The 22924-nt window shown below is 42.8% G+C and overlaps 1 protein-coding gene and 1 long non-coding RNA gene across 2 annotated transcripts; both read right to left on the reverse strand.

The window, feature by feature from the left end:
• Positions 1–2554: 2554 nt before the first annotated feature.
• LOC146208957 (thiol S-methyltransferase TMT1A-like) lies at positions 2555–20424 on the reverse strand. Its single transcript, XM_084587341.1, has 3 exons — positions 20050–20424; positions 7505–7654; positions 2555–3449 (listed from the first exon to the last, which is right to left on the reverse strand). Exons 1-3 carry the CDS (start codon positions 20422–20424, stop codon positions 3216–3218), a joined length of 759 nt encoding a protein of 252 aa, XP_084443467.1. The 3' UTR covers positions 2555–3215.
• On the reverse strand, positions 13760–14734 carry LOC146208958 (uncharacterized). Its single transcript, XR_014703411.1, has 3 exons — positions 14632–14734; positions 14427–14524; positions 13760–14237 (listed from the first exon to the last, which is right to left on the reverse strand). It is a non-coding gene; the product is annotated as an uncharacterized LOC146208958 (long non-coding RNA).
• Positions 20425–22924: the final 2500 nt, after the last annotated feature.

Below are 22924 nucleotides of genomic sequence, written 5' to 3' on the forward strand. Positions count from 1 at the left end.
TTGGAACGGGGTATCATTCTTTGGTCTGTTTGGTTGTGCTGAAATTGGCACAGGTACTCCGTTACACCAGATGTTTGATTTCAAAGTCCATATTGTGCAAGTATAAGATATCTTGGCAAACAAACGAGGTTTGGCGAACCTGACAGTGCTTAAAATTGTATAAGTGAGCAGCGTGAATTAGACGAAACGAAACCCCAAACAGTTAATGATAGCACTGAGGCAGACATGAAAATTTAATATAAAAGTGGTACTTTCATCGACGTACATACCTTCTCCAGAATTTCCACTTTCGGCCTAACTTAAGCCGCATGAATGCGTTCACATAGATCAATTATCAATACACCGCAGAAATTCATTTTTAAGCGCCGAGCATGTATGTAAAATGGCCCTCGCAAGATACAAGAACAGTGAGGATTAGAAAATGAAACCCGGAATAGTTACACGAGCTCTACTCAAAAAGAATGAATTGTCTTTGCCGTAGATTAATATGCGCACAATAGATGAATATTGCCTTCATACAATAACCCAACGTCAATGATGAAATAAGGAGTAAGTTGTCATCATATCAATGAGTGAATGGTCATCACATCATGTAAATTGCTGGAGAATGATGGTGTTGTGCCGGTCACGTAAGAATGGATATCATCGAGAGGCTTTTTGTGTTTAAACTTCTACGATCCGGACATCATAATCGACCGCACGCAACTTCTATTATATCTCAATAACTAGGCCCATTTTTTGGCATCTATGTTTCTCAGCCTTCATCCCTCAACTGAACGCCTCCTCAAGCAATGCATTGTTTGTTCGGACTTTCTTATGTGCAACAATAATGTTTTTAGGCACTGACAAACTAAATTATCTGAAATACAGAACTTCAAGAAGAAAACAATTGCATGTCACTCATAACAGAAAATTCAAAACCACCCAAAATAACTAAACTTTGGGTCTCCACCCAAAGTTATTTTGGGTGGAGACCACCCAAAATAACTACGCCATAATAACGTGCTTGCTTAACCTAGATATAGAATTTCTGACTTCAGATCCGACGGTCCCAGAGGGCTCGACCTGTTTTTTACCTTGTCATCTCTAAGAGCTATTCGGCAAAACTGGCACCTCCTGCTATATCGGTTATGATGTGTGGCCTCGCGACTTCAGGGACAAATCTACTACCTATCAATACCCTGCAATGTCACCGTTCAGCAACTGCATCCAAAAGGCAGAACCTTAATTTTTCTTTGCACGTCGAACACACGAAAACGACTGAAGTATTCGAAGCCTTTGCTATTTCGAAACCATGAATGAGTTGCCGAGCATACCGTCATTTTCTTTCCTCTCACAACAGTGTATCTGTCACAATAGTTTCATATTTCTCGGTCTAGCATATACAAAGCCCAATCATTCCGAATTAAGAAAACGCAGTGGATGGCTAACGTGAGCCTCTTTTTTCTGTAGCCTATAGCGCTCTTGTGGGTTTCCGTCCGGGTTAAAAAGGACGCTAAACATCTGCAGTAGGTCCAGGATGTATCGCAATCCGATATATCGAATTTTTGCTTATGGAAATGTCGGGGACACACGTTTGCGTTTATCTTACTCTCGCTCTGTAGAAAATTGTATCTGTTGAAATGCGTGCTGCGGCCCTGTAGTTGCTCTTCTTGTATTGCGCCTCTACAAAATATTTTCAGTGCGAGGCAGGACCGGTTGTGTAACATGGGGCCATCCCGACTCTGCTAAAGTTGTAAACGCGCTTGGTGTGGCAAACGCCACGTCCAATTAATAGTGGGAATCTGTCTGGCATGATTGTTGTCAATGCAGCACTGCTGTGTTGCGAGAAAGCCAGATTTCAGTACACCGGAGGACTTGAGATGAAATCAGCATATCGAAGGCTTGCAGTGATTATCGCTTGGCTTCCTCCGTAGCTGCAGAAAAAAGAATCTACGGTATCCTATTTTTCATTGAGTTGTTATAGCCTTTATACTGTTCCTGGACCAATACTGCACCTCTTATGGTGATTGGAGGCATTTCCCGAAACAATGCCCGCAGCTCATTTGATGTGATAATCGTAAAACTGTTTTTGCCTTTTTTTTCCCATCTTAGACTCTTAATCTGTCTAATCTCGTACGCAATGCTCACTTGTTGCCTCCCTTGCTCCGCTTCTTTTCTCAACAACCAGAAAAAAGTGACAACAGGGAAGAGCGTGTAGACAACCAAAACACGCCTCATGTTGGTTGCGGTTGTATTGTTGCACAATATTTGATTTTAAATAAATGCGTCGTAATCACACGTGCATAATGTATTACTAATTGTGACACACACCTTTATATGTTTATAGCAAACTGAGTTTCTTTTAACCAGAAAGATGCATGAATGTAATTATAGGGCTAAAATGGAGCCATATAGCCCATGTAACTGGGTGAAGTGATCGCTTATTGGCCATTTTATACACGTCACTTATGTACTTTGAAGGCTCCGCCTCATTCCGTTCTTGGGAGTGAGGCCTGGCCCGCCTCAGTGACTCAGGGCGTCACCCAACGAGTAAAAAAAATCCCAGTTCATAAGATCGCTAGTTTATTGCTGATTCACCGAAAAACACATTACAGATTCAACACTGAATGCAACCGCGATGCAGAGCATGTGGTAGAGGCTCGCGGCTGGACAATACTCTGCTTACAAAAGTAAGGGGGTAGTACTTTTACGCGGCAACAACAACCCGACAGTGGAGTTCGGATAGGGTGATGCGATGGGGAAAAATGATTCTGAGCGGTACAACTTTATTCGCTTCCCGAATGGTCAACATTAATGCGAAAAAATCTCAGGAAGAACCACTTCCGTCTTCATCCTGGTAAGGCTCCGGTCCGTCCTCCACGTATACATCAGGATGCTTTGCGCCGCTCGCCGCCAGCTAGCAGCTTGGCCGCGTGACCGCCTTGAGCCCCTATCATGCGCTGCGATAAATATCCCACATTCGCACTTTCGCTGCTTCTACGCGCACCAAGATGGATGAAAAAGAGCGCACCCCGTTTAAAATTGCCGGAGTCATCCACTACGGCGTCTCTCATAGCCTGAGTTGCTTTGGGACGTTAAACCCCACAGATCATTCAATCAATTATTATACTCGCAACTCAGAAACTTGCAGGGATATATGCTGTAAACCGAGTGCCTAATTATTATATACAACACAGTTTTGCGGCAAATAGGCAATAGTATGATTAGCAACCTCAGGCGACGGCTATTCCAAAAGCTTGGTTACCGACTACGATTCCCAGCGGCACGTGTACGTAGCTGGTCATCACTTGAGAAAAACCTGCTGACTCTATAAGCTTCTCGGACTCCCTATTTAGGTGGCAGTTGCAGCAGAAGACGGTCCAGAGCGGATTCATAATATTCTGCAGGAGTCGCTGCCAGGTGCCTTTCGGGTAGGCCACGTGCTCCAGGAAGATCAGATGTCCACCCTGGGAGCAAAACACTCTCTCTTTAACCAGAATCATGTCTCACTTTATAGTTCTGTTATATCTTATCGGAAACACCTACATGTTTTAAAAAGGCTTTCGCACGTGTGGCGCGCCAAATATAGTATCCTAGCGTGCAGACATAAGGTGAGAGACCGCTCACCTTTAAACGACCCACACTACATTTTAGCACAAATAAAGACAATCAAATGCGCAATAGTACTTTTACGCTTCAGACCCGTGGAAAATGCACGATTTACAATGCACAAATGAATAAAACTCGGAAATAATTTGAAGAATCGTAATTAAGATGTAAGAAATGGCTTTGGAGTTCTTCGTATGACAAGCATCATTAAGGATTTATCCTTATAAGGTAATACCGGTTGTAATGGAAGCAACAAAAGAAATCTTTAAGCGGTACAACGCACATTGGCCTCTGAAATAGCAATTATTTATTTAGAGTGATAATGCTTTCTCTGCACACACTGAGATGTTGAATTGCTGCTAAATACCGTTTCGGCTACTTAGCCACAATGTCTAAACGTTTGAGCGTCGTTCACACGTACAACCCGCCAGCAGTTGCTAACCCAGTGCGGCGCAACTGTCGAGCGGAGCGTAGATAGAACAGGCGATAATTATGATTTATTAGCTTAAAAATGCAACCGCAAAATGTCTTTTCTACTCCAGCTTGGCAGTAATCAGGCAGGTAATAAAAGACGACTTGACTTTCTGTTGTTGTCACCTATATAATTGTATAAACTTGGCAGCATCTAAAAAGGACGTTTTATCTTATATACCCAGTGCCTGCAATGGTCGTTTTTAACATTGCTGAATAATTTTAGCCATCCCAAACTTTCTTAAAGCTTGTTTAGTTATAGTTAACTTTGTGCGTCATGATTGATCATTCCTTTACCGAGTCAAGCCTAGTAATATTGCGATGATTCATTTTGCTTTTAGTCATCGTTGTTTACTTCTATAGGTGACAGTTAACATCTTGAGTCATTCTTATTCGTGTTTGTTTTGCTGAGTCAATATGAACTACTACACCATGAATCATCTTCGGACTTTTGTCAACTTTAGTACACTGACTGCATTCCAAAAGAAAGCAAGCGTACAAGGAGGCGATAAAGGTATTTAAGTGGATGAAATTATGAACCTTGTCGAAACAAGTGATCGCAGCTGTATTAGGGCAGGCCTATTCGGAGGACTGTGGGCGCCTTTTTGCTGTGGTTGCCGGAGGACGAAAGTTGTTAGTAGAGTTCGCAGCACAGTTATTTCATGTGATTTTTAACTCGAAAAACGGTCGTTCAAACCATGTTTTGTTTTGATTTCTGTGTTTAGTTTTTTGTGTTACTGTGGGGAAGATATTTCTGAACACGGAATAAAGTTACGCTGGGCACCACATAGGCTTCGATCTAGCGCTTCGGATGCTATAGCATTCCTCTTTTTTCCTAATTTGACATTGAAATTGTCTCAGATGTCAATGTCAGCGCCTGTCTGTCATGCTTCTCTACTTGTGTACTTCGTGTATTCGCGCTGTTCAACCCACTTTGTCAATGTTCCATAAGACCATGGAAGGCTTCCCGAAGCGAAGATTTTTTTTTGCCTTACGTTAGCTTTTGCCAAATGCAATAGGGCTGCCATTCTGCGTACACTAAAGTTTTGGATTGTAGTACAGAATATGCCTTTCGTAGGGTTCCCATAGGTTAAGAGTGCTGCTATTTATCTATCCCTCCGTGACGCCTGTGTTCCAGATGGCCAAGGAGAGTTGTGATAGAATGAGCACCTCCACCCCCAATGGTCCGCCCAATAGCAGCCCACCGCTTACGCCAACAACACCGGCAACGCCACAGAAGATATAGCCAAGCGTGGAAGCTCCAAAAAAAGATCGTCTACCTTGCGGTCGGTTTCATATGAAATGCGCACTGAGGTACACAGCCAATCAAATGGAGGAGGCAAGTTGTTTTAAATGCTTTTTGCAATATTCTGCCCTTACACCATCACTCTGGTGGAAAAATAATGAGCTGCATGTAATTAACCCCTATATACTGTCTTGATAGATTTCGAGAAGCATTCGATCCATACGCAATTTCAACAATGATGCCGGAACTGAGAACGAGCGGGTTAAAAAAGCTTTATATGTAAATACACTTGGCGATGTCTTTGGGGGCTGAACAAGCCCCACAGTCCTCCCTAAACGGTGTTAAAGGTTTTAGTAAAAGCGATCATAAAAGGAGGGGGGGGGGATATGTGAGTTGCTATTCACGAGATTACAATAGGTATTGAGATACCCGGATTGGGAATCTGTTACTGCAAATCCTGACCAGGAGTGTGAAATGGACATAGAAAATTAATATTGGTATGTAGTGTATTAGGTAACTTATCTTCATCATTAGCTGCAATAAACCACCTCCAATGCGAACGCTTCTTCAATTTTCCTCCAATGACCCCTGGCAGGTCAATGGCCTCTCTCGTTTTCCTCTAATTAACCCGACCCTGTGTGACATACATCCACGTGACTCCTGTGCATTTCTTAACCTCATTCACCCACCTAATTTTCAGCTACCTAATGCTAAGGTTGTCTGCAATTGGGAATCCGACTGGTTACTCTTAGATACCATCGGCTGTCCTCTGTTCGTGCTTCATGTCGTGCCCATGCCCATTTCTTCTTTATTTTAACTAGAATGCCAGCAACCTGAGTGATTTCTCAGGCTCACTCTTCATGCTTCCTAACTCTTAACGTTACGCCTATCAATTTTGTCCCATAGCTCTCTGCGTGGTCCTGAACTTAAGTACAATCCTTTTCGTTATACTGCATGCTTCAGCACCATAGGTGGGTAACGGTAGGATGCAACTGCTATAATCTTTCCTCTAAAATAATGCCCCTACGCTGATAGTCCTAGGATTTGAGGGCTTTCCCAATGCACTCTATCCCAATTTTATTCTCCTAGTAATTTCCGTTTCGTGGTCCGGATCTGCGGTCACTGCATGCATTAAGTAGACATATTCGCCTACCACTTCCAGCTATTCGATACCTATTTTAAACTACTATTTCTTTCCCATGCTGTTCAACATTACCTTAGTCTTCTGCATATTAATTTTAGGCCTACCGTAAAGCTTTTGCTGTTTAGATCAATAAGCATTAGTTGCAAGTGGTCCCCAAGGTTTCTTAACAAGGCGATTTGGCAGGTACAGGCAGGTTTTAATGGCTCCTTCAACTGTCTAACAAAATACAAGCATATATTATCGGTATCTGACCAGTATTGAACTGCAGGTTCTGTTAAAATCTAGCTCTAGGGCGACATACAGGTCACCAGTTGCCAAGTTTGTGTCCAACGTAGAATCGAGATCGTTAAGAATGCATGTAAATAAACGTTTAAGAGAATTTAGATGACTGTAGCGTGCTGCAGTGAGGTTTTTGTTCGTAAAGAAAAGCCGAGTGCGTCCTAAAACAGATTTTGAAGATAGAGAAGATTGCAAAGACGGCGCTCTGCGGCTGGCAATTGCTATAATTCTTTATAAGTGTGCAGTCGGCCACTTCTTTAGCAGCGCCTTGGCAATTCGGAACAAACGACTGTAGAGCACTTTTTGACGAAGGAAATCAGGATGAAAATAGTAAAACTTATTTCTTAAGGGGCTACTGCAGGGCCACTCCTTCGATACATCGATAATACTATCAAAACGTAGATGACAGTACCTCTAAACAGACAATCTGTTTGGAGTTGTGTGTAAGGTGTGTGATCGACTGTAGACTATAAAAGATTCGAATATCCTTACTGCGGTTAGGCATAAAAGATCACGAGCGCACTTCCCGCTGTAGCGGATGTCAGTTCCGCCGGTTAAAATGTGTGTAACACCAGAAATCTTTTACAACCAGAAATTTTATATCACTTCCCTAGACTTCGGGTTTATCCAGGTTTCCCTTCCTGTAAAATTCGTTCCTTTCCCATCCTTTACCAAGTGTACCATCTTTAAGCTGTGATACGTAAGACGTTTTCTTACTGGTTTCTAAGGCAATTATGCTCTAAGTAGAAAATGTTTTCGGCAACAAGACGTACTTTGCACAGCACTCGCTTGGCTTCTGCGAGGATCCTTCTTCCATGTTTGGCTGAGCACAGCAGGTAACTGAACATTACTACGTCGAAGTGTCCGCTGGTCAGCTCTGTCATGTCCTCACCATAACCGTGCACCCATCGCTCGAGTTCGACCTGAAACGAAAGCTATAGGCGTCACGCAATGTATAACAGAATGAATGAAGCAATGTATGAGGGAGATATGTTGCCACCAAATTATATAGGCTAGCTAGACAGGTTGGTTGCGGTGATGCTGGGCATCCGTGGATACGCCAGTTAGCAAGGTATCAATTTTAGTGGATGAGTTGTCAAGGTTTACTAAACTAGACAACGACCAAGGAAATCAAAAAGTGTCAGCCTGCGCTCTCTGGAAGTCACGGCGATTGGAGCATTTACACATGAGGTTTCTCTGGCTTCTGCTGCACTTTGGCTCTACTATGACGAACTTCATCCTAGATGGCAGTTTCGAAAGTTAAAATCCTGCTACATGATTGATATACTCGTGTCTCATTGCTCCAGTGGCCCGCTTGCCTACCACATGTTGGTCTTGATAAGCCTACAACGCAAAGTGTCCTCACTATAGGTGGTGAGCCGCACTTCTTCGCGAGATTTCGCAAGACACCGCGAGATTTCGACGTCATCATCTGGTGACGTCATCGGCCATGATCAGATACGACGTCAATATGACGTCACATCTGGTCATGACCGATGGCAACATCAGGCGATCTACACATAACAAGCTGACCCGGCCGGCCGGCCGATACGGGCCCTTTGCTGCGCTATTCATTTTGCGTTTCCTTGAAGGCCCCACCGCTCATGATACAGAAGCAGGTGCAGTAAAGTAGGCATCAGCGGCGGTTCAAACAAATGCTTTTGCCTCATCGCACTTTAGAGATCCAAAGTGCTCCTAGAATTATCGCCTCAGTGATAGCAGGTGACGAGAGCAATATTAGGTTTGGCCGCTCTTTTTTAAACAATCTCTCTAGACTTCCGGTAACGCCGATAGCGATTCCTGACAGCAATAGAGAAAAAAACGCAGCGATTTGTTCTTCGCTCTATATCACCTTACTTCCCTCAACAGGCTTTAAATTTTTCCAGCCCATCTTGCCTTAGCGTCATCATCGCCACTCACTGCTTTGGTTTTCTTTTCCTTGACACTTTAGATCGCTGGCGTTGGGATAGACTTTATCCACGCAAGAGTACAGGACGTTGTCCATATAATTGCTCTCGTCGCAATGCGATGTTGCTTGGGTGGCGTGATAGTTGATGATGGCGCGGTCCCCAGTGGCTATATATAGCGCTACCTCCTTAGCGCTCTAATTGTTTTACCAAGGATCCGCAGAGCTATATATCACTAAATTAAGGATACTTAACGGCGCAAAGGAAGCGGTAGACGTTTCATTGGCTCGCTGTGATTTACAACTGTTCATTCAAGATGCGAGTGGCTTTTCGATACAGGATATGTTTATTGTACAGGGGGGTCAAAACTTCCCAGGCCGCAGATTTTGCTTCTGGTCAGCATATTCTGACACGTGAGATGCCATTAAAGCTATAAATGATCTCAGAGGTTAGCATAATGCTTCTTCGACCCTTCATATGTATTTTGAGAGATGAGACTATACTGTTCAAAAGCAGACTCTATGACCTGGGAACTTTTGACCCCCCTGTACTATTGTGTTTACGTGTGTCTGCAATAACCTCCTATTTAGTGCGTTGTTCCTGTCAATTCTCACCATAAGCTACTTTCAAAGTTAAGAAAGTTAACTGCGCGTCGATAATATAACGAGGACCCTGGCAGTCGCCTCCGAGGCAGGGATCAGGATGGATGGATGGATGGATGGATGGATGGATGGATGGATGGATGGATGGATGGATGGATGGATGGATGGATGGATGGATGGATGGATGGATGGATGGATGGATGGATGGATGGATGGATGGATGGATGGATGGAGATGGATGGATGGATGGATGGATGGATGGATGGATGGATGGATGGATGGATGGATGGATGGATGGACGAATGGATGGATGTAATATAGGAGCGTCCCTTTTGAAACAGGGTGCTAGCAGTTGCAATCATGCTAATTTTTTCTCTAGATATCTTAATTATTGTTTTAGATTGGTGAACTATACCATCATTCTATTTATTGAATTTTTGTTTGTACATTACTAACACTATGTCACATTTCTGCTTTTAAGCCACCAATCTTACAATCATTGTTTTCTGGCTTCCAGCGCAGGTTCATTCACCCGGCCACTGGCATCTCTAAACCCCAGAGCTTCAGGAAGATTGACTTCCGGGTGAATACCATTACATTCGAGTATAATATAGTCAATTGTTTCAGTGGAGTTACCACATACTGCAAATGCGTCATCTTCATTGTTAAATTTTGTATTGTAGCTGCGTGTTGTAAGGCACCCTGATCTAGTTTCAAAACGTAGGGCACTGCCTCTTAGGTTTTCGAAGAAAGCTTCCTTCCTGACCTGCCTTTTCCAATTTCGGTATAGTTCCACACTTTGTTTCTTTTCAATTGAATTTATCCAACTTTTACCTTCTGTATTTTTCACCTGTTGCTTAACGCTCTACTTCTTCGTCCTTGTGACCAGCATACTTACAGGTTAGTTTCCTAGTTATTTTTTTTCCATTGCGAGTCAACGCTTATTAGAAATGGGTATTTAAATACCTTAGCTGCCCATTTCCTACTGTCCAATCTCCTCAGGCATTTCTCATATAATATTTTAGTCTGAGCTTCCCGTACCTCGAAACGTGCCCCGCTCATATCTCCCTGCACCGCCTCATTTGTGGTTTTACCGTGGACACCCAGCGCTAACCGTCTGACGGCTCCCTGATTTATTTCTAATGTCGACTGTCCCTCTGATTTTAGGTACAAAGCCGCCTTTCCGAACGTAAGCCCGGGCACCATAATTCCTTTCCAAATACCCAACTAGCCCACTCGCAGGTACTACCCATCAAAACCTCATACCTGTTGTGACGCCACAATGCTATATGCTTAATTGTACCGGCATTTCTTCGACCTTTTGCATTAAGTGATTGCTTATGCTTTTCAATGCATGCCAAACATTCGTTTATCCATACCATGAGATATTTATGTTGTGCTACTCTGGGTATTTCATGGCCTTGTATTTTAAGACCTTGATCAGTTGAGCCGTTGGAAATCGTCAGACCCGAGTTAACTGCGCTAAAACATAAGCCTAAAGTGTCCCCATCTTCTCCGTAATACAGAACTAGTTTGCAATTCTTCGTGACTCTGTTAACAGCGCAATATCGTCTGCGTACATTAAAGTGGGGAGGCGCTGCTCTATCGCCTTTCCTCCTAATCTACCGAAGTAGTACATAATACGCGGCCGACATGTGGCCCGTATAAGCCAATTAGGCTAAAGCGACCATAATAGCACCCATGAGGGACCAATTTAGGGATCAGGCGAGCAAGCCCGAATTGGGCTGGCTCCTGCTTTTACCATTTGGGCATCATATAGGCGTGGAATGGGCTAACTGAGTACATATTCCCCCATCTTCACACAAGGGTCCCACTTGGTGAATATTAGGGCCGATGCAAATAAAATTTGCGCTTTGTCATCGAAAAAAAAACAGCGCGAACAAACGGGGACGATTGTTTTCTGTACCTTTTATAAATGTGTTTTCTGCGATTAAATTTTAGTTGAGAGTCAGCGCCTGTTCCTGTTGTTTCTTCCTGTCGTCCCCGTTTGTTCGCGCTGTTTTTTTTCGATGATGTATCACCAACTCGCCCGCTTAACTATCCTGTTGGGCTTTGTGTAGAAAAAGCCTGGGTTTATCTAAACGGCGTTCCCGCTAAAAAGCCCAATACGACTCGCATGAGCCGTGGCGGGGCTAAATCGGCTATGCCCGCACATTACCTACATGGGACCTTTGAAGGGCACTCAAGGAAACAGACAGACTTGTGGGCTTCATGTAGAAAATTCCTGGGCTGCCCCAATTAGGGCTCCAGCCCAGGAAACCTAGATAACTTCCGCTTGGCCTGTAGCGGCGCTAGAAAGTGCTCCTTCCCACTTTTGCCCGCATCGCGGTCTCTTGCGGGGCACTTTAGGACAAATCCGACGCAAATGTGGGCTTAAAGCAAGAAGAAAACGGGCTAGCCCGAATCCGGCTCCCCACTCAAAAGTCGAATAGGTCCCGCATGGTTTGCGGCCGGGCTGAAAAGCGGGCATCGCCCCACACTGCCCACACATGTATTTTCTAGGGTACTTGCGGGTAAAAGCAACTTATATTCGTATTCCATGCGATAAAAATAACATCAGTCCAATTGGCGCTGTTCATGGAAGGTGGCATTTGATAGCATTAATCACTGTCTTCTAACTCAAAAACTTGAACGCTATTGCATTCATGGTAACGCCTCATCTCTTCTGCGTTCATATCTTGACAATCGCAGACATATTGTTGTTGTAAACGACCTCCATGCTGATCAACTACCAATCAGCTCGTGGCGTTCTGCAGAGAAGCATTCCCAGGGCCTTTTCTATATAAAATTTACGTGAAATAAATCATTAATATGAATTCAGCTTCTAAATTTAGCATGTATGCTGTCGACACAAGCATATTACTTGTGGTTAAAACTGTTGATAACTTTCCCGATGTCAGAAACCTAATTTTAGCAAACTTAGATGAATGGACGAGTGGAAACAGTCTTCGAATAATGAGCATAAAACAAAAGTAGCGGTATTTAGAACTAAAACCCTGCCTATGCCCTTTCAGTTCAGTTCAGTTCAGTTCACTGAACTGAACTTTACCAGTTCGTTAAATGGTACATCCATTGAAATAACTTCTACAGTTAAGACACTAGGTTTTATTTTCCAAGAAAATGTGTCGTGGAATACCCACGTGGATAACCTGGCAATTAAGCTTTCGGAAGTACTTCCCCTCAAAATTATAATGTTAATTTATAATTCCTCGCTTTCATCCAGCCTGAACTATTGCTATCTAATCTGGGCTGCCAGAACACATGGTAACTTACAAAGGCTTCAAAAGCTGAAGGAAAGTGTCCCCGAGTACCACAAAGTTTGCCCTTTTATTCTCACACACAGTACGATTTTGATAAATACAAAGTTATCCTGTTCACCAAACTGTTCGACTACATCATATGCAAAGCATTTAAAAATAAAGAAAATATAAACAAAAGTATTTTTTAGAACCTATAGACAATTTAGAGGAAAATACTACCACCCGCCAAGCACGTAACACTAAGCCTTGGAAAGTAAGAATTTTCAGAACAACGTACGGTTTACAGACTCTCCAGAACAATTTGCCCAGGTTACTAAAATGATTACGCCAAGAATAGATAAATCTTGATACACTCACTTCAGTCAACGTCGACAATATTTAAAAAAAGAACGTTTCTCACTTTTTTTCTTACATCGTGCCCTTTTAAATTAACCCGGCCCATTATGTTCATTAGTGTGCCATGTTATTGAATAGTATCCATGTTTTTTTTTTGCTTCTTCAAATCAATATATTTCCATTCTTTTTACCTCACATTATTGCATGTATGTAAATGAGTTTTGTTGGGTAAGCGAAACTGCATTTTTGATTATTGCGAAGTTGCCGAGAACGGCTGGATATTTCTTCCTGCATGAGAAAGTCATTTTGCCAAAACTTTTTCTAACGAGCTATTTTTGTATTATTGAATGATGCGCGTTGCACGCTGATGGTTTCTATAGAAAAAAACTGGCTCTTTACTTTCATACTGCTTTTCTGATTGTGAACATGTGTCGTACATTTTTTCCTTTTAACAATGCCGTCGTGTGGGTCGTCAACTTTGTCTTTTATGACAGCTGTTTCTCCAGTCATCGAGTGTCTTCGATACCTTATGAGACACAAATAAAGGCATTACTTTAATGTCAGAAACCGTGGCACCTGTGGCTGTAATATTTTTACAAGGGTTTTGGCCCCCTCTTCTCTGGGTATAGCCAGGATAGGATCTCACAACGATTACGTGAAAAACGGTATGGCTTCACTTGCAATGGCGGTGCGGCTATTAAGTGCCTTTTCGATGGTGGTCGCTTAAGTGATGAATTCGCCTACTGTCGCAGCTGGACTTTGCCCTAGGCCGCCCAACTACTGCTCTTTAACGTCTTTCATGAAAAGGCTTAGTTTATCTTCTATCATGGCCGTGTCTGGGCAATGAGAGTAGCTGAGATGAGAGTAACAGTCAAATTTTTATTAGGATTATGTATTCGGCTATTTAAAATGAGTTCTCTTTTGTTCCTTGGGAAGTGTGCTGGATAACGCAGGCAAGAATTTCGATTTGAGTGTATCCCAATTTCGGAGTCCGGCTTCGGGATTCTCAAACCATGTCCTCGCATAATCGTCCAGTGTCAAATAAACATTCCGAAACTTGCAGTCAGCGTTCCACGTGTTGAAGACGGCCAGCCGGTCGAACTGCTACAGCCAGCCTTCGGTGTCCTCGTGTATAAGGAGGTGGGAACGTGTAGAGCCCGCTGGTGGTGGAGCATGGCCGGAGTTGTTGAAACCAGCGCATTCATTGCTCTTACACCGACGTTTCTTGTTAGCTTGTGGTCAGAGGGATGACCGCACTATGGAGGCAAACCTTGGAATCGACGACTGCTGCGATGAACTGAAGTCTATACCTGAGGAGTGCTTCTAGGAGTGGGTCTCGGATTGCAGGGTGAGTCCGGTGCTTAAAGTTGTCCACAGCATCTGCACCAAATGTCGCTTAAACGAGGGTCCTCGCAGCTGTGTCCGAGGCATGGCTCAGGATTCAGTAAAATCGTGAGTAAAACAACAGATACGCACATTCTGTAATTCTTATTTATCAAGTGGCAATGACTAACAAATTGGTTATTTTCCAGTTAGTACGCCGCACTGTATAAAAAACGGATATCTTACAGGTCGTCCAGCACAGCCTTGCATGCAGCGTCAACCGAAGCAGCCCAAGAGGAAACAGGCACGGAAAGGTGCGTTCTAGGGATCCCTTGTATTTACTCCTGCAGGGAAGTGTAGCAACATGGGAGGCAGATAAAGCAGCAAATGTTCCCTAAAACGTACTTCGTTACGAACCTATGTATTAAAATAAAGGATCTGTGGTACTCACATTGAGCTGCTCCGCGAGACGGGACGAGGCATGTCGTGGATCTAGAGTTCTTTCTCTGAGTGCGAGCGGAGCTGCAACAGACAACCCGCGTGGCGCGCACCTGCGCTCCTAGAGAGAAGAGGGAAGAACGAAGAGAGAAAGCGCGCCGGCGCCAGTCGCGCGAGCGCGGCAGCGAAAGTTGTAATGACACCACAAGTTGGAATTCCGCTGGGGTTCACTGGACGCTGCTCAGGCGTGGGAACGAAGAATGCGTACGCTGCCGCGGCGAAGGCTGGCGCCGCTGCGTCGCAAAATAGCCACCTGTCTAGCACTGCTAGAAAGAATTGATAGAGCGAACGAACATAATTTCTAGATTTAAATACGCTCGGTCTGGTTGCAATGTGTTTTGATAGTATTCCTAAAAAGCATAGAGAATATTCCCAGAATCCTGCATAGGAACACGCATTTGAACGCATGATGTTAGGCCGACTTTGAAAAAATATTCGAACGATTATACAGCTTTATGACAAAAAGCAATTTCCTTGAAGAGCTGCATGACCAGGCAACAATAATTTTATGACAAATATTTCGCTGGTGAGCACGCATTCATCTTTTTTTTTTTTTTGTTTCTGTAAAATTAAAAAATCATTGACACTTATTTCCAGTCTCCAATTGTGGAGTTGCTATACTTCAAGCTTCTTCAATATTTTCTGTTTTAAGTCTTCACCAAGAAATGTTACGTCCGAACTAGTTAGCTGCCACAGCAATTACACAACTTGTAGCATAAAGTTGGGCAGCGTGCAATGCTATTGAATTTAAATGCACTTCATTCCAGAGCATCTGAGAAACCTACAATTTTTCTCTGCCAAGCGAAGGTAGAGAAGGTATAAAAATAATGACTATTTTTTATGTGGCGGGATTTCTCTTATGACTATCAGCTTTGTTGCATCAACAGCCTAAAGGGTTTGTTCATCATTCGTCCCGTGCTGAGGCACTCAAATCAGAGCACGCCGGCATATAGGAATCAAGTGCAAGTTTGTGGCTGATGTAAATTACAGCACAAAATATGCTGCAGCTTGCCCGTCCTCTGTGCTTACAAGACCACCTACGCCATAATAAAGTTGGTGCTGGCGCCTCGTTGAGGAGTCAGCTAGCGTACATGACGAAACGGTGCAGAATTTGCCTTCACTAGCAAAATCTCTTCGACCTCCATCTTCCAGAATTTGATCTTTTCTTTCACCACGCAAATAAAATAGTGCCTAAATAAAGCATTTATGTGTCTATTTCCAGTTAAGGGCAAAAGGTTTCAGGATACGGATGTAAAACCTCATCACAACAAATTAAGCTGTGCTGCCAGCCTCTAGTATATATGTTTTTTAAGGTGCTACGTCTTACCAGCCTACTGCAGATTGCAGAACTGTATATGCTTGCATACTGCGCCGTATTGCATTTCAATACATAGGCAGCGAACGTTGTCAGCTTTAAAAAATTATGCGTCCGTTTTGTGTCGATTTTATGAAGGAGGACGACGAAGTATTTCTAAAATTTTGACTTATGAGTGGCCTCACGCATGACGCTGAAGACGTAAGTAATGGTTGGGCCTGTTACTGCTGCGCGTTCCACCTCTGTGCTAAACTTCTACACAGTTGAGAAGAGAGCAACAGTCGGGCATTTGTAAGCGCTTCGTAGACGGCATAAGCCACCAGTTCGACTCGATGGCAACATTGCACGAAACATGCCCTGCTTGCATGCGTAGTGCCACCCAATCATTCATTTCGGGAATTTCTATTTGTTTTGGGTAAAGAATCTCTGCTTTTCTCATCGTATGGGTTTGTCAAGAAAACGAAGGCATACGCCAGAAGGGTTAATTAAGCCACCAGAGTGATGGGGAGCATCCTATACCAACTGTAGCCTTACTGCCTAAGCCATTTTTTAAATAAATATTCTCTACTAGTGTTACTGTAGCGTTGAAAATGTATAAAACGTACTTGAAAGCCATCGCGAAGGACGCCACAGTATTGTTCGGGACGGTAAACGTATATCAGGATATAAAGGTTGAGAATTGATAGCTAATATCTGCGAGCCAAAATTCCGGCCAACACATGTCATGTTATGTGGAATAATCTTCCAGCAATCAAAACTCAGTGGACAACATCGACCAGTATAACCCAGTCATATTCACTGTTGTAAAGTCCCCAAAACTGGCGGGGCCAGGCACATCGACCACTCTATGCTAAAATGTATCCAATCTAGATAAGCCAGATATACTAACAGGATCATATCAATCAATGCATGCAATGATGCGTGCAATGTTGGCAAGCCGTTGGAGCCGCCCATAAAATATCGACCACTATAACCCATTATGAGTACAATATTGGGAAACTATCTCATATAATAGTAAAATATTGACCATCGTATGGCAGTAAATATTCCGAGTTGACAGGCCATAAAAGATGGCAAGAGAATATTGATTAACCTTTGTAAAGATGCATGTTATTTTGGCAGGCTGTTACATTTCCAAAGGGAACAATGACCACTGTAATGACAGATATACAATGCTGAGAAGCCAAGACGACTGGCGGGAGGATATTGACCAATTTATGCCAAGATACATTCGATTCTGACAAGCAATAAAAATAGGCATTGCAATATTCACCAATGTATGCCATGATATGTGCAATGCTAGCCAATCACCACAGCTCAACAAGTATATATTGTTGGGAAGCCACTAAGAACACTGGGATACAGATAACTAACACATGCCAAGATATATTAAATGTTGTCAAGGCAGCTACACAGCCAGGACAAAATTTCCCATTGTATGCCATCATGGGCTATTTTATCTGCAGATATACAGAATGTTAGGAAGCCGTCATGATGGACAGGGGGATATTGACCAATGTATGCCAAGATCTATTCGATGTTCACAAGCCGGCAATACTGGCTAGACAATATTTCCCAATGTATGCCATGATATGTTCAATGTAGGCCAGTGGCCACCACTCGTTGGGCAATATCGGCCACTGGAACTGAAGATGCATACAATGGTGGCTAGCCACTAAGACTACCGGGGTGATATTCACCAATATATGCCAAGCTATAATCAATGTCGGCAAGCCATTATAGTGCCGGAAAATATTTACCAATATATGCCATGATTCGCGAATAATGGGCTAGATATGGTCCATGGCTGTGTAATATTGGCCATAATATATCATTGTGTATACAATGTTGGCAAGCAACTCTATACTCAAGGTTATTATTTCCCGTTGACAGCCGATGAATGTCAATCATGGGGGGGACAGTAAATCACTGGTCCACGAGTGGTCAGTGTTATCGCATGGCTGTACCATTATTGGTAGCGCATTGGCAACGCCGGGCCACTGGTGGACCAGACGTCGCCAATCAATCTCCAGTATCAGGCCGGCTGCATTTGCTACCTGGGATCATCACATAGTGTACCGGCACCTACCGCATAAACGCGTGTTGCCTAAAAAGCATTGAGGTATGCACACAGGGAGAGCTTCAAGCCGAAAGTTAAATTCAATGCCATTGGGCTCCCGCTTGTATTCGTCACCTGTTGGTCCATGGTGTTTCACAGAAGAAACGATTATACGTAATAGCCCGGAGTTACCGATCTTGAATTCCCACTAAAAGGAAACGCGTGGAATATAGTAATTTTTGTATTCGCCTGTAGAAAGGAAATGACCCATTATCGGTGTAGCAAAGAACAGAACGAAAAAGACTTGGGCCTTGGCAAGGGCAACGCCCTGCAGTTAGGTTCATTACATATCATCTCAAAAACAAAAAATAAATTTGTAGCCTCTGTCACGGAAGACAGGTGCCTTCTTATTTCATTGGTACATAGTTAGCGATATCCCATTGTTAAGCAATCGGTTTGATAGTTTTTTCATTTCAGGGTAGCGAAATGTGGTGTTGCATTAACGGCCTCCGCATGCACTTGAAATCAGGAACGTGTACTGGGAGCACGATCTACCCGGAGCGAAGGAGTACCCAGTCGGAAAAATCTACAGAACATTTTCTGATGTTACGACAAAATTTCTGTGCGGTTTTTGACGGGAAACATGTTGTGACAACAGAACATTCTGTAGTAACATCAGAAATGTCTGCAGTTACAACAGAAAAGTGCTACAGAACTAGAGACAACAGAAATATACTACTGAAAAACTACAGAACTACAGAAAAGTACTACAGAACTATGGAAAAATCTGATGGTTACGACAGAACTACAGGATATTTTGTCGTATTTTTGACACAGTTTTGTAGTTTTTTTCGACTGGGTAGTTATGAATATGAAGGCAAAGAGACTTGAAAGTGTCTTTGTGGGGCCGAAAAAGGCAAATGAATATTAAGTCACAAAAAAGATGGCCACTACTGACCTTTCGACCATTTCAGGAATTAGCCTTCACTGAATAATGGAAGTAAATGCTTAGCACAACTCATACTTTTCAGAGTGCAGGCCATGTAGAAAACCACAAAATATTTAAATGTGGGTAATTATATTTCATCGCTAGATCTATCTTCTGAGAATAAAATATACACCAACGACCTGTCGCGCCAACCTTCCCAAGCATCTCTGCAAAAAAATGTTTTGTTAATGTGGCAGCTTTAACAAACCTAACGAAAAACGAAAATGTAAGACAATAGTAAATTTTCTAACGCTGCTTATACGAAAACTGCTATATAAATTAACAGAAATTGGATTCCGAAGAACCGCATAATACAACACACGGTAAAAACATTTGATCTTGATCCCAATACACTAAAGCAATACTTTGAGCAGCAGCAGCATAATGTCGAAGTAATAACTAAAATTATTGAAAATGAGTTCGGCGCAGCCGATCTGTCGCACTCTCTACTATTGAGGCAAATGCTGAAGACTGCAGAGCTTGAAGATACTTTTCCAGGATTGCTGGCGACAGAGCAGTATTTATAAGAATATATTACTTTTATGAGTGGAATCATAAGATTCACTAACCCAAATCACGTTTAGCAAAATTATGAAAAATTCATACCTACTTGAAAAACTACCTGAAAGCCTGAATTGATTACAGTATGCTGCCAAATAAGGATTATTCCTTATGCCTATACCTTTGCTGCGTACTGTATGCTAATTTTGTGCGCAATATTCCGCTCGGAAGTTTGGAAGTCACTAAGAGATTGAAGTAGCCTCCAACGCATCTGGCCTCCGTCGTAGAACAATCTGTAAGCCTACATACGGAAGCTTCTTAGTACGTTATGTAATATAAAACTGTATCGCTAACAGCTTGATCTGTAATGCCTTCCCTCCATGGCTAGCGGTTAAAGACTGCAACACGTGAAAGGCTCATGAAAAGGAACATCTAAATGCAAATTCTTAAGCTTCTGGGTTTACTTGATCATCTGGTTTGGCTCTGCGGCATGCTTAGTGCACAATACCTTGGGATGTCTTCTCAGTTCATCCAGAAATGCTGATCCAAACTCTCTATTCGGATCCACATTCGTGTATTTGATGTTTCTCGACACGTGCTTGAAGTTGCTTCCGAGTCCCGCGCCTATCTCCAGTACTCGGAGCGCACCCTTGACCCTGAGCAGCGGGTCGTGAGATTCCAATGAGTTGAGCGGATTCAGTGCGAGGCATCGAGCCTTTGCGAAGCTCTCGGCCCAGATGATGGTCGCCAGGCGGTAGAAAAATACGAAATAACATTCTTGTGCCTTGGAAAAGAGAAGTAAAACTGGCAGAAGTAAGATGCCAAAAACGTGAAGCAACAGCATCCATAGCAGTCCAAGAAGCGGCCGGAAAAGGCTGCCCATGACTGCCACTTTCGTCTCGGCTAGGAGCGGTGATAACTGAAACCACAATGCTGGCGCAACATTTTATTTGAACACGCGGAGAAATTTGTAGCCATCGGAGTCAGCTGCGCACACCGCGGGACACCGGGAGCAATTTTCGTAGTGGTCGCAAAATAGTTTATGGAATTTGTATAGAAAAGGTCGTTGAACAATTCTAGAGCTAAGGTAGCGCTGCATTTGCGCGCAAATACAGAAACCTTGCCATGGTAGGGGGCTATGAAGATTGACGGGTAAAAAAAAAAGAGGACCTGTCTTGTCCCATCAAAAATTTTACCGAATGTGTTTGCTGCTGTATTGCTGCCGAATGCGTGTACTCCTGTGTTTGCTGCTATAAATATGCTACTGTACACTTTCTTGCAGGGCTGTAGTTGGTTGAGCATTTTTTATTGAATGATACAACTCGCTCGATTAGGCATAAACCAAGAATAGCGGATGCCGAACAAGCGCATTTTTATGGTCCCTCATCATTTTTTCTTTATTTCGGAATGCGCAGCCTTGTCTGTTTTACCTTACCAGGTCAAAGAGTATATCATCATTTCTATGGTACTGCTGAGTGTTGTATGCTGTCAAATGTTTGAAGACGCACTGCAACGTGCTTTTATGTATATTTTCCTTTATAACCACACCATAAGGATCAATGTCTCGACATTGTGAATATAGAAAAAATAATGGTGTATCATGACATCGCTACATATAAAACTTCTGCCATTCCATATAGCGATAGGAAAATCGGCATATTACGGTACCTCAAAACCTAACTAAAAATTCAGTTTTCTAGAAATGCTGTGGGAAACAATTTTTCCTATGCTAAAACTGCGAGGTATGTCATTGTTAACAACCTACCATCCGATGCCGAAAAGGTACACTTTACCTTTCTTGCCATAGCTGTTTGCACAAAGTATAAAGACACGTTATCCATTTGGCTTTCAGATTTACGTCAATACCAGAAGTAATCAGCGTACAAGAAATTTTAAGCTATTCTTCAAACAAACATAATTCTACAATTCATGAAATGTTAAGATTTCTTTAAAAAATTATGTGGAATCCGTATCTAAGTATCTGAATTAATTGTTATCGAGATCAAAGCTTGATGCGCAATTTAGAGCAACTGGAAGACTGCCAGAGTCTAGCTACATCATACAAATCAGAGATGGCAGTAATTGAATTACAGCAATGAATTTACTGTAATTTAATTACTTTTGGGGTAATTTGTAATGTAATGAATTATATTTTCGGGTTGATAATTTAGTAATGTATTGAATTACGTTTTGGCAGTAATAAAGTGCGTCACTACTCCTTTAATAGACAACAAAGTAGAGTACCGCGAAAACAAGAGCGACGTGCGGCAAGGCGAAGCCAGTGCAACAGTTCGGCAAAAGGAGCTAGAATTGAGCAGAACATTGCGTCTGAGACCTCGGCTGTAGCAGAGTCGCTTAGTGACAACTATTATCCGAGCAACAAGATACAAGCCGTCATTGGAATGCCGAAGGGAGGGACGGTGCAAGGCTGGAGTTTAAAACTAGCTGAGTGCGTGGCGCAGTGGCACTCCCTGTTGCGTCAGCTAGGGCACAGTGGTGCCTGGTTACACTTGTCGCCATGGGGCGAGGGAAGATTGGGGAGGGGGAGGTAGGCGGAAGGGTCCATAGCGTGAGCCACCGCGGCTTGAGAATTACTGAGTAGTGAGCACAAGGTGCTGATGTCGATTCTTGGTACTGAGGAAGTAATAGACAACCTAGCTTCTTCGGCCCTTGAAATGGCAGAGACAGCACCGGGTCAGCAAGACGCTGTGTTCATCGGTTAGTTCACGACGTTCGACCCTGGTACCGCTTTTTTTGCGGTTGTCTTGTTTTTGTAATGGCAAGTGCAAAAGTTGTGCGTGCTTTGCGTCTAGAGAGCAAGTTTTTTTTATTAGCTTTGCTTAGTTTTTTTATACATGAAAACTAGAAAGTAATTCAAAAGTAATTGAATTGCTCATTACAAGTAATTGTAATGTAATTTCTTTACTTTGGGGAGCAGTATTGAGTACTGTAATTTATTGACTTTTCTGGGATTTATCTGAAAAGTAATTAGTAATGTAATTAATTTTTTTTCAAAAGTAATTTTGTCATGTATGATACAAATTGACAAAAAAATATTGTTAATGTCTCATCTGACTCACGTCTGCAGTGTGCAAAATGCTCGAGCATACTATACTGAAGTATAATTCCGAACATTTCGTTAGTCATAATCAGCTTTACTATACCTACTGCAGGGCGTTGGCCTCTCCCATATTTCTCCAATTAACTCGGTTCTGTGCTAGCTGCACCCAGTTGACCCTTGCGTACGTCTTAACCTCATCCACCCAACTAACTTTCTGCCTCCTCCAAGAATGCCAGTAGCTTAAGTTATTTCTTTGACCCACTGTGCACGCTTCCTAACTCTTAATGGTACCCCTACCATTTTTCTTTTCATAGCCCTCTGC

Source organism: Amblyomma maculatum, chromosome 1 (assembly GCF_055883805.1).
Source record: "Amblyomma maculatum isolate TAMU_Amacu chromosome 1, ASM5588380v1, whole genome shotgun sequence".
In the NCBI taxonomy this organism is placed as follows: Eukaryota; Metazoa; Arthropoda; class Arachnida; order Ixodida; family Ixodidae; genus Amblyomma; species Amblyomma maculatum.